The sequence below is a fragment of the Trachinotus anak genome, unplaced genomic scaffold, assembly GCF_046630095.1.
Source record: "Trachinotus anak isolate AG129_WGS33_773 ecotype Australia unplaced genomic scaffold, CSIRO_AGI_Tana_v1 ptg000032l, whole genome shotgun sequence".
Taxonomy (NCBI): Eukaryota; Metazoa; Chordata; class Actinopteri; order Carangiformes; family Carangidae; genus Trachinotus; species Trachinotus anak.
The window spans coordinates 13,061,679-13,073,851 of NW_027273883.1; the positions used below are offsets into that span (position 1 = coordinate 13,061,679).

The 12,173-nt window shown below is 39.9% G+C and overlaps 2 protein-coding genes across 3 annotated transcripts; both read left to right on the plus strand.

Moving 5' to 3' along the window:
- Positions 1-469: 469 nt before the first annotated feature.
- On the plus strand, positions 470-10,168 carry il6r (interleukin 6 receptor). Of its 2 annotated transcripts, none has more exons than XM_071470462.1 (10): positions 470-918; positions 2,154-2,807; positions 5,343-5,466; positions 6,285-6,463; positions 6,553-6,722; positions 6,940-7,084; positions 8,322-8,356; positions 8,482-8,536; positions 8,881-8,992; positions 9,170-10,168. In XM_071470462.1, the coding sequence occupies exons 1-10, from the start codon at positions 837-839 to the stop codon at positions 9,429-9,431; spliced, it is 1,818 nt and encodes a 605-aa protein (XP_071326563.1). In that variant the 5' UTR covers positions 470-836; the 3' UTR covers positions 9,432-10,168. The 2 variants fall into 2 exon arrangements, with proteins under 2 accessions (XP_071326563.1, XP_071326564.1); XM_071470463.1 differs by having other exon boundaries at positions 472-918; positions 2,181-2,807.
- Positions 10,169-10,233: 65 nt separating this feature from the next.
- Positions 10,234-12,095, plus strand: LOC139613658 (RIIa domain-containing protein 1). Its single transcript, XM_071470465.1, has 4 exons — positions 10,234-10,470; positions 10,593-10,669; positions 11,140-11,186; positions 11,535-12,095. Exons 1-4 carry the CDS (start codon positions 10,387-10,389, stop codon positions 11,603-11,605), a joined length of 279 nt encoding a protein of 92 aa, XP_071326566.1. The 5' UTR covers positions 10,234-10,386; the 3' UTR covers positions 11,606-12,095.
- Positions 12,096-12,173: the final 78 nt, after the last annotated feature.

Sequence of the window (12,173 nt, forward strand, 5' to 3'; positions counted from 1 at the left end):
TTTTTTTTTTTTAAAACCACAAAAACTTTTTGTGGCAAAAGCACCCTTTAGTCCTCTACCATATCTTGGCCACCACTTTCTATAGGCCGAGGTGAAAAAATGTAGAGACAACAGAAAGAGATATTTTGAGTTGTGTGCATATCAAAAAGCAGTGAGATTGTTTCTTACTTTGGAATAAAATACAAATAAAAATGCAACATTTTATTACTATATAAACATTTAAAAAGCAACTTTACACACAAGGCTATATAAGTGGAAATGATCGGGATACTACAATAAGAGTAGGCTAGAGAATATATATATATATATATATATATAGATAGATAGATAGATAGATAGATAGATAGATAGATAGATAGATAGATAGATCTGTCTATGACATGTTTGATTATCTCTCTCCCTCTCTCTCTCTCTCAAACTCTCTCAGGCCCCTGGTAGAGGACCCGAGCTTGAGGAACACCCACCACCTCAGGAGGGGTGAGAGGGGGTTTATATATAGCCTGTACTTGCTGAGTCTGGCAGATTTGAATAAGTAATATTATAATTCAGGCCTGTATTCAGCTTTGGGGGTTTTATTTTGACGCTGAGGAGGATTTCCTCTGTGTAACGGCGCTGAACAAGGGGAAGAGAGCTGGGATTTCACAATAACGGGTCTTATGGACAGCAGACTGCCACAACCAGAGCTGAGACTCCTGCCTGTGCTGGTTGACTGTCAGTTGTTGGACAAACTCTGACGGTGGGAAAAGTTTGATGGGAGTCACAGCAATCTCCACTTGATGCTGTTTGCGTGGAAGCGATGGTGTGAAGACTCGTTAAAGGGAGATTCATGAGCAAAAATGCGGATTTTTCTCCCTTTGCTGTCAGTTCTGTACGCCGCTCGGGTCCACTGTATTTTCGACGGAGCCTGTCCCAGACAAGGTAAAAGCTCCCAGAGGAAATGTCATTTGTTCTGCCAGGTCATTGACAATATGACGTTATGTCAAAAACATAGCCAACAGATATGCATCTTTCTGAGTATAGTAAATTAACTCAGTGTCTTACTAAACTTTTGGTTTTGACTTAAAAAAAAAAAAGTAACAGTGTGTTACAAGGTGTTTTTGTTGGCTTATTGGTCAATAGGCTATACCCACTCAGAGGAGTGATTCACATTCTTTTTTTTTTGACTGGACCTGAGATGAGATAAATCACAGCTAACAGTCACAATGTAACTCAATTTCATTAATGAGCTCCTCACAGATTATATTTCACATGATCGGTATTGTCATTTTGTGTAGTTTCACACTGTAAATGCTGTTTTGTAAACACTCCCAAAAACAACTAGAGCCTATATTTACAGTTTTAGTCAGATAAAGCATGTCTGCAACTTCTCTTCTGTTCTGGCATGAAGTTTTTTTTTTTGATGTTTTCAGTTAAATTCAGCAGGACCATGCATTACTTTTTCTATAACTTACTCAGGATAAGTAGCGACTCTGTTTGTACATGGTCCCACAGCTCTCTTCTTGCCAATCAGCTTCTATTGTAATTTTAACCTTGGTCATGTTTGTTGTACTGGACTAAAACTGGGGCTTTGAGACACCTCCATCTACTCTGATGTCAAAAACCCTGCACTTAAATTACTCATATTATTTATAAGGTGAGTGAGTTCAATTCAAAAAAAGTAAAGCTGTGCTGTTCTGGCCTCTCTTATCTGTTGACTCTTAATTTTCCATAGATTCCAAGGTGGAAACCGGGAAAAACCCACAAGGGCTATGGACTTCTCATGTCAAATCAAAGCAGGAGGCTTTACAAGTACAAATCTAAGACTCAAACCATAATGTGCTGTGTGTGTTGTGAGTGCAATCTGGACACCTATTAGAGGGACTATTAGAGATGTATATAAATGAGGAAATGATAAAGGGGACATGATGGACATAAAGGACAGAAAAAGAAACAGTGAAGAGGACAGACACATTAAAAGAGGAAGTTCATAAGGAGTTGGTAATTTTGGTTATGCAACGCTGCATCTTTTCTGTGCAGTGCCTTGTCAAACGTAACCAATATTCAAGGCAAAAGATCTTGTCACTTTTACAAAATACTGTATGAATACACACACACACACACACACACACACACAAGATAACAAACACAGCCACTGTTTTTTTTATTGATTCTAGAAACCATGGTTTGCTGTTTGTTTGCAGACCCTCCCCCTGGTGTGTTGGTTGTATCTCCAGGCAGTAAGTTGGTTCTGACGTGCAGAGGTCATGTGACGGTGGACGGAGTAAAGGTCATCATTGCCAGAATCAGCTCAAACACCAACAGAAGAGGGAGTTCTTCACTTGCGCCCACAAACGCTGGAAACGTTACAAATGGCAAACATACTGTGGACAGTACTGAAAATGAGGGACACCACTCTCACCCTGAGGCAGAAGTCAATGCTGTGATGAAAGAAAACAGAAGCCGCAGATATACGGATACAGCATACACAGCTTCTCCCACTACTCATATGGTCCAACCAACCAGTGCTGGCAGACTTCTTGAAGGGGAATCAGACTGGGAGGATGAGGAGGTGGATAGTGAAGATGATTATGAGGAAAATGAGGAGGAGGGGGAGGGAGGGAACAGGGTAACAAGGGGCATAAAATCAAGGCCTCAATGGATGTGGAATGGAAAGACTGTGGGAAGTGGAAAGAGAGATTTGGGAGAAGTCACATTTGAGCGGGGAGGGGCCACACTGTCTCTGTCCCCAATGAGAGTGACAGACTCTGGGAAGTACACATGTCATCACAGAGGGAGAGAGAGGTTCTCCTTAAAAGTAACTGTTGCAGGTGAGCCACCAGAGCAATGAATTCATAAAGCAAGAGTGAAGTTAGAAATGATGAGTCAATTTTAGCCAAAGGATCTTGCTCAGTGTAACCTGTTTTTACTGAAAAATACATGTCAGTTAGAAAACATGTTTTATATACTTACATATTCTCTATACAGTGAATCCAGAAAGTATTCACAGCGCTTTACTTTTTCCACATTTTGTTATGTTACAGCCTTATTCCAAAATGGATTCAATTCATTTTTTACCTCAAAATTCTACACACAATACCCCATAATGACAAGGTGAAAAAAAACTGATTGAAATTTTTGCAAATATATAAAAAATAAAAAACAAAAAAATCACATGTACATAAGTATTCACAGCCTTTGCCATCACACTCAAAATTGAGCTCAGGTGCTTCCTGTTTCCACTGATCATCCTTCAGATGTTTCTACAACTTGATTGGAGTCCACCTGTGGTAAATTCAGTTGATTGGACTTGATTTGGAAAGGCACACACCTGTCTATATAAGGTCCCATAGTTGACAGTGCATGTCAGTGCACAAACCAAGCCATGAAGTCCAAGGAATTGTCTGTAGATCTCCGAGACAGGATTGTATCGAGGCACAGATCTGGGGAAGGGTACAGAAAAATTCCTGCAGCATTGAAAGGCCCAATGAGCACAGTGGCCTCCATCATCCGTAAATGGAAGAAGTTTGGAACCACCAGGACTCTTCCTAGAGCTGGCCGCCCGGCCAATCTGAGCGATCGGGGCAGAAGGGCCTTAGGGAGGTTATCAAGAACCCCATGGTCACTCTGACAGTGCTCCAGCGTTGCTCTGTGGAGAGAGGAGAACCTTCCAGAAGGACAACCATTCCTGCAGCACTCCACCAATCAGGCCTGTATGGTAGAGGGGCCAGACGGAGCCACTCCTCAGTAAAAGGCACATGACAGCCCACCTGGAGTTTGCCAAAAGGCACCTGAAGGACTCTGGTCTGATGAAACAAAGATTGAACTCTTTGGCCTGAATGCCAAGCGTCATGTCTGGAGGAAACCATCATCACCTGGCCAATACCATCCCTACAGTGAAGCACGGTGGTGGCAGCATCATGCTGTGGGGATGTTTTTCGGCAGCAGGAACTGGGAGACTAGTCAGGGTCGAGGGAAATGCAGCAATGTACAGAGACATCCTTGATAATAACCAGCTCCAGAGTGCTCTGGACCTCAGACTGGGGCGAAGGTTCATCTTCCAACAGGACAACGACCCTAAGCACACAGCCAAGATAACAAAGAAGTGGCTTCAGGACAACTCTGTGAATGTCCTTGAGTGGCCCAGCCAGAGCCCAGACTTGAACCTGATTGAATATCTCTGGAGAGATGTGGAAATGGCTGTGCACCGACGCTCCCCATCCAACCTGATGGAGCTCGAGAGGTTCTGCAAAGAAGAAGAAACTGCCCAAAAATAGGTGTGTCAAGCTTGTAGCATCATACTCAAAAAGACTTGAGGCTGTAATTGCTGCCAAAGGCGCTTCAACCAAGTATTGAGCAAAGGCTGTGAATACTTATGTACATGTGATTTTTTTTTTTTTTTTTTTAATCTATTTGCAAAAATTTCAAGCAGTTTTTTTTCACCTTGTCATTATGGGGTATTGTGTGTAGAATTTTGAGGTAAAAATTGAATTGAATCCATTTTGGAATAAGGCTGTAACATAACCAAATGTGGAAAAAGTGAAGCGCTGTGAATACTTTCCAGATGCTCTGTATCTGAATTACTGTGTAGCAGTATGGGGTAATACCTACAAAAGCAACTTACAACCATTATGCATACTACAACTAAATTAGGATTAGCATAGTAAATAATGTAGGAAACAGGAACACACTGTTTTTAAAATCACTTACTTTGAAGCTCATGGACCTGGTAGAATTTAAGACTGCACAACTGATGTTTAAACCAAGAAATAGTTTACCTCAGGGCAATATGCAAAAAATGTTGTGCAACAGAGAGGGGGATTGTAATTTAAGAGGAGAGTTTAAAAAAAAGGAGAGTTTAAAAAAAAAACCATTTTGTTTGTGTATTTCGGTCTGAGGGGCGAATTGTGGAACGGTCTGGATGAAGTTAAAATAACGTCCAAATATAAATCAGTTCAAAAATATGTGTCAAATGTATATTTGGGTTAGACTTAAGATTGGGATAGTTGTTCATAAATTCTACATGAATTAGTAGTGAGATAGGGGTAGGAATATGTAAGTGTGGGCTATACTTCTTCCCACTCCTTTTTGAACATTGTTATAATTGGTTTCTTTCTTTTTTAAATTTATTTATTTTTATTTATATTACATAAAATCAGCAGCAGCAGCAGCAGCAACATGTTAAAATGTCTGCAATGAAAAAGGCCTAGTGACAGAAAAATACTAAACAACATTTTTGATGAATAAAGTGATGAATGTAAATGTGACACGATCAGCAGTGTCGGTAGTTAATGTAGGAAAGACAACAAATAACAGACTAACTGAATTAATATACAGTATGCTTGCATGCCATCTTTGCCGGTTAGATCCTCCTGAGGATCCCAGCCTGTCCTGCTACAAAAAGTCACCCAGCAGTAAGATTCGCTGTCAGTGGGCACCTCAGAAGCCTGTGACTAGACCACCAGACTGTTACCTCCTACTGAATAAAAGGTACGGACAGATTCTGGCACTACACACCACCCTATGAGTAATTCATACATGATGTGAAAGTAGGTCAGGAAATAACGTACTTAATAACACTGTATCATATGCAGATGTGTTTGAAAGGCCCAATCACTTATATTTTGGCCATGTGACTGTGTGAAGTGTATTAAAAATAATACAGAATAACTAATGAGTTCAAGTCACAGATGGAAAATATTTCTCACCAAATCAGAATTTAGATGTTTAGAAATACTACAAACCTTTGGCAACATTACTACCTTTGAAAGAGTTTTTTGCTCTTTTTAGAAACTCGTGAATGTCATTCCATCCGTTAGCTATACCGCTTATCCGATGAGCGTCACGGGGGACTGGAGCCAATCCCAGCTGACATTGGGCGAGAGATGGGGTACACCCTGCACAGGCCACCAGTCTAACACAGGGCTGACATATAGCGATAAACAAACATGCGCTCTCACAGTCACACCTACGGGCAATATAAAGTCGCCAATTAACCAAACTATCATAAGTGTCTTGTGTTTTGGTTGATCTCCTCTGAAACCTTGTGATGTGTGACAGTAGATACATATAGAGAGAACACGATTTGTAGACTGGGGCGTCCCTGTAGCACCACAATGCTTATGGTGCTAACAGTGCACAACAATTTTGAGACACATTTAACCTGAAGTGTAAATATTACTTAAAATAAAAGTGATGAAAGAATTTGAAACATCAGTTGAAGTTTATTTCTCTTGTCATTACATTGTTACCATCTCTGATTGAGTGAGTTTCCTCTTTCTGTTGTCTTTTCTTCCGCCTTCTCGCAGTCCGTCGGAGACATTCATTCATTTGCCGTGCTCATACTCATCTCGGCTCTCCCACTGTTGGTGTGCTCTGAAGCATGATGAGGACGAGCAGAGAACACTTTATTCGGCCTTCCTGTGCGTTACGAGCATCGCAGGCAATGCCACCAGCAACCTGCTGCAATTCACACCTCTAAACATTTGTAAGTGGGTGTGTCCCTGTGAGCGTGTGGTTTTTGTCCTTATGTAAAATTCATGAAAGCACTCACTACATTCCTTCCTGTCCCCACAGTAAAGCCAGACCCTCCATCAGATGTGAGAGTCATACAGTTCGAGGGACATGAGACGTGGATAAAGGTCACCTGGTATTTCCCGAAGTCCTGGAAGCTTCAAGACAGATATTATGAACTAAAGTACGAGGTCAAATACCGGCCTCTCAAGTCCTCATTTTATAATGATCAGGTGTGTTCTGGCAGACCAACAGACAAACAGTTGGGTGTGTCAGTTTTTTGAACATGTGTGCCATACATACACTGTTGATGTGTGTGTTTACTCTTCCCAGGACTCCACAGTACTCCAGTGCACTGTTGACTTTTCAGGCCTGAAACAATTACACGCTGCTGTTATCAGTTGATGACAGTGTGATAAACTGCTTGTCTGTCTGTCTGTGTTTATTTAGGTAATGATGATTAAGGACGCACGCTCCTACACTATCACCGATGCCATACCTGGTGTTCAGTACCTGATACAGCTCAGAGCCAAGGACGAATATGACGGCCTTTGGAGTGACTGGAGTACACCTATCAATGGCAGCAGCTGGACAGGTATACACACATGCAAATATGCATACACATATTCAGTAAAATAGGTTTCAAATCAAGCTTCAAAGTTCAAATTATAATAGTAAGTGGTTGTGTCCATGTCAAAACTCAAATGAGTAGTTTTTCTTGCACACGGGACAACAGCCAGAAAATGTACCTACCTGGTTTTAGAGACACTGAAGTGACGTAAATTAAGAGGACCTGTAAATCCTGGAACTCAATCAAATAGCAATCAAGTAATGCACAATCCATCCTGGACACAGAAAAAAGTTGTCATAACAACCTGAGGAAGCAGGGCTCGTGTTTCCTTCCCCTGACATTGGATTTTCCAAAGACAATGTCCATATAAACATCCTCTTACACATACTTTTTTTTAAATTAGTTTTTAATCAGTTTACTTATTGTGCTAAGTGTACGTGCAGTATTCTGGATACATGCTCCTAGAGTGGTTAGGAGAATATTTAGAAAAGGTTAATGAATGCATCATCAAGCTGTTGCAAATTTTGACATGAAAGTGAAACCTTTTTTCAGGAAAACATTAAAATATCCCTCTGCGCTCTTTAAGACAGCACATTTTTTTAACATTCCCTTGAAATTCTTCATATCTCTGCCTCTACATAAAACTGAAACTGTTTTCCAGTGAAAGGAATAGTTTGACTTGTAAATTGACTTGTAAGATAGTTAAATAAACTAGATATAACATGTCGTTTCACATTGGTTGTGAATTATTTGAAGTATTGTTGATAGAATTATTGTGACATGAGAGTGGTATTGATTTTCACTCAACAAGAAGGCAAATAAGACTGTTTCCCAAAATGTCAGACCATTCCTTTAAGTAGTTTCCTGGTGGCCTCAGAATTTAAGTTCTGATTTTCAGTCTCCTCTCTGTTATTAAAATTAAGGCAGAAACGAACCTCTGAAAATTTATATTAGCTCCTCTGGTTTATGTTAAACATATTCCTACAATTTAAAGGCCCTTAGTTTAATTTTGGATTAGGAATTGTTGCTTTAAATGTATAATAATGTTTCTGGATTATTTTTTGTACAAATCTGCTTGCTCTTCAATCATAAACATAGTTTTGTGAAGCAGAAATAGATTGTTTCCCCTTTTCTTCCTCAAGATCGTTCACTATCTGTAATATGTGCTTACTTGTCAGTGTCTAGATGAACACTGTTAGAAACTTCCCTCTTGTCAGGGTTGTTGGTAACATGTTTTCTGTGTGGACGTTTCTCTCCCCAGCTCCTGTGCTCATTGATGATCTGATTACCACGTCGGTAAGAGTCTGAAGTGTCAATCAGATGTGTCATTCATTTATCAGAAAATCATTTATGCTTGAGCTCCCTTTCATTTTCCTGCAGGAACTCACACCGTCTCTAATGTTACTATCTTTAATCTACAGTTTCCAGTATACGAAGAGGATGAAGGATCTGCTAGAGACGACAACACGCCTGATGGTATGAGAGCCGTCAGACAGTTAAATATTATGGTTATTATGGTTAATCAGGTTTGTGTTTGAGAGTGAGAGACGGGAGGAAAAGAGCAAGAAAGAAGGAACTCTTAAATGTAGTTAATGCTGAAAACCCCCTCTGCCCCACTGGGTTTTAGCAGGAAACCATGTCATCATAATAACTGAGGCTTAACAACGAAACAAGCTACAGGAAACATGGCTCAACACACCTATCACACAAACAGACACACACACATCGTCACACTCAAACGTATACTTGCATGGATTTTATTCTGATCCATCATCCCTGCTCCAGGATGATTTCTCAGTGTCCCACTCTCTTTCTACTAGTTCCTGAACTAGGAAACAGTCATTCTCCTGGATCAGTGGAGCTGTCACACGTCCTGTGGATCGCTGGGTCATTTGTTCTCTTGTCAGTCATTGTGGCTGCCTACATATACAGGTATAGTGAGGTATATGTGTGTGTACATCTCTAAAATTTGAATTTACTCTAATATATGACAGTTGCACATGCTGTACGTTGATGCAATAAAAATGGTTACGATTACAACATTTCCATCTTATATTTCAGATTCCGGCAGAGTCCATGTCTTCATTTTAACCTCTCTTCTTTTTTCAGACACAAGGACAGATTAATGTCTAAACTCCACTGTATGAGTGTCATCATCCAGCCGCTTGACTCATCTGAACTTCCACCCGCCACCCCAACAGCCCAAGAGGAACAGGCCCTGGTGACCTTTACCCCCCCTCATTTCAAAGAACCCTCAGCGAAGGAAGGAGTAGAAGAGGAAGGAGCAAATAAGGAAGAACAGAGGGTGAAGGACAGGATAGAAGCCATGCACTTCAACAACACAAGTTATTTCTTTATCCGGAGGGAGTGATGGCCATTCAAGAGGGGGCTGAAACTAGCTGGGACATTTTAACATACTAACTACGACTGAACTGGGTTTTCACTTCAGGACTAATGTCACAGACGACAAAAGGATAATGGACCTAAAATCTTAATGGTTCTTCTATGAACTTATTTTGGAAGCAAACTCAGGAACAGTTGCTATCTCTCTAACTCTATCTCATGCCTAAGATACCTCTGAAAATACTTTTTTGTTGTTGTATTTGTCTAAAGAGCAGCATTGAACTACTCTCTCCTATGTTTGTGCCAGTTTAACATATGTTGATAAACTGCAGATTGGATGTGGGTCCAATCATTGTACAGGCCTGCATCTACCTCATGTTCTTCTTAAGATTTATTAGATATATATCACTAACATCCTGCTAAGTCCCCACTTATTTTCTGCAATGCCTGCAAGATGTGACAAAAGTTGCTGTCAATAGTGGCTTCACAAAGGGGAAAAATGTCCACTGGGATTATTGTGTTCATATATGGACTATGACGTGTGTGTTAAATATAAAAGTTGATGAATTAAGTCAGTGATAAAACTACTTAAGGCGGTTTACTGTTTTTGTATATGACACAATGGTCCAAAAGCTGTAGTTTTGTTTTGTTTTGTTTTGTTTCTGTGTGTTGTTTTAATTTCTGCTATGTGAAGCACTTTGGGTTACATGTTTGTATGAAAGCTCCTGTATAAATAAAGCTGAGTTGAGAGGAGTAGCACTGGGAGTTGTAGTTGTACTGGTGTTTCTTTTTATTCTGGCCTATGCTGCCCCCTCGCGGACTAATTGTAGAGACCGTTCCTATAGCAACAGGTGTTGTCAAGCGTACCTAGCAACTGTGTCAGTAACAGGTGTTGTGTCGTGCTTAATATAAACTACACTAAACTAAGGTTTCTCAGTCGTAGTTTATAGAAAAAAAGGAATTAGACCAACATCTGTAGAGAAATGATGGCGGGGAAAGGCGGCTTGGTGAAACTGGACGTCGGTGTTTTAAGCCCTGAGCAGCAGGAGAAACTGCGACAGTTCAAGGTTACTTCATGAATGAGTTTTACAACGCTAAGAAGCTAGTGTGTTACGTTTATCTGAAGTTTGATTTGTTTGTTGGTTATTTGCAAGTCTAGTCAGTGAAATGCGTTTTCCTTCGATTTCAGATCAAGACGAGAATCGACAACGAGAAATATTTGAAGTCGCATCCAGAGGTGGAGCTAATGATAGGCGACTTTCTGAGGTTAGCTAGTTCGTCTTCTTTGGTTTTGAAAAGCTAATCTCGTCCGCTGTGTCCGCAGGTGAACTTTATATACAGTAAAATCAAACCACTTATTTTTAAGGATGAAAAAACGATGCCTGCATTTGTGAGAAAACCTGTTAAATGGTTTGTTAGTAGCTACTAACCGAACTTTTAAAAACATATTTTGCCCTGTATGTGACCTATTTCATTATATACAACATTTTGAATAAACATCTCACTATACATTGTGTTATGTGGCCTGAGCTGTTAATGCTTTTCAAGCTGATGTGTGGCTTTTTGTAAAAACAACCTCTGTAGCCTCAGAAAGTGAATGCATTTGAGGAATATGTGCAGTTTATTACCTTTTAATGTGAACTTTTAGATAACATTAAAATACTCAATCTGTGTAATTGACTGTGTTATTCCTCTGGTTGCATAGTTACTGTTTCACATTTCCTGTCTTCTAACAGAGATGTGCTTCTTAAAAGGCCTGCTGACATCCGTGAATTTGCTGCAGGTGAGTTGTGCCACACACACATACACACACACTGTATGTGGCCACTTCATTTTAATATTGTCTGTCACATGTTGGGTTTTGATGTTATTCCATTGTATTGGTTGTTGTGCTAAATGTATTATTAACTTTATATAGTCTAAATGTAAAAGTTGTTGTTTTTATTTGGATTTTGTTTTTATGTGTGATTTGTTGACAGTTATAAAAATGTAGAATAACGTCAGCTTTATCCCTTAAATAGACCCCATGATGAGTAGTTGCTACTGAATCAATAAGTGATTGGGATAAATATAAACATTACTGTTTACACACACAAGCATCCTATTAACCAGTGTCTATGGTCTTTTTCAGATCACTTCACAAACCCCAACCTTCATGCAACTATTGGCTCACAAATGGAGGGAAACAGTGTCATTGAGTGAAATACAACAGTCATGGCTCTGCAAGCTTCTCCTTGGTGTCTTCCTCTGTACAGAGCAACACATATGTGGAACCAAATTCAGTAACAACTGAGTAATGCTAGTTTGTGACTGTCTACAAAACTGGTCAGTTGATCGCTTCATTGTCAGATTGCTATCATACACATGCAGGAAGCCAGCTAACTAGGAAGATGGTAACAGTTGTTTCTAATGAGTGTAATTAAGGGTTGATGAGAACAGGATGTCCTGTGGGCATTACACGCTGTTTGTCACATCACCCACATGATTATGTTGGGACATATTGAAGAGTTAATTGTGTCCCATGTACCGAAGCTGAGTTCACATACTGTAATCTGCATTCATCTGATGGGCTGTGTCCCCTCAACTATTTGGATTATTTAAAACACAGTTTATGAAGAGTCAGAAAGGTTCACACCAGTCCAGATTAAATGTTCACATCACTCATTTATTAAATGATAAAACTATTTTAAAAGGTCTCTTTTTTTTATTCATCATGGTCATTACCATTTAGTATTCTGCTTTGATTGTTGGTGTGTTGGTTATTATGTAA

Excerpts from the sequence above, each read along its gene's own strand:
- il6r (XM_071470462.1), top strand. The coding sequence starts at position 837 with ATGCGGATTTTTCTCCCTTTGCTGTCAGTTCTGTACGCCGCTCGGGTC. Across the intron at positions 919-2,153 it reads CGGAGCCTGTCCCAGACAAG|AAACCATGGTTTGCTGTTTG; the intron begins GTAAAAGCTCCC and ends TATTGATTCTAG. Across the intron at positions 8,537-8,880 it reads AGACGACAACACGCCTGATG|TTCCTGAACTAGGAAACAGT; the intron begins GTATGAGAGCCG and ends TCTTTCTACTAG.
- LOC139613658 (XM_071470465.1), top strand. The coding sequence starts at position 10,387 with ATGATGGCGGGGAAAGGCGGCTTGGTGAAACTGGACGTCGGTGTTTTA. Across the intron at positions 10,471-10,592 it reads AGAAACTGCGACAGTTCAAG|ATCAAGACGAGAATCGACAA; the intron begins GTTACTTCATGA and ends CTTCGATTTCAG. Across the intron at positions 10,670-11,139 it reads ATGATAGGCGACTTTCTGAG|AGATGTGCTTCTTAAAAGGC; the intron begins GTTAGCTAGTTC and ends GTCTTCTAACAG.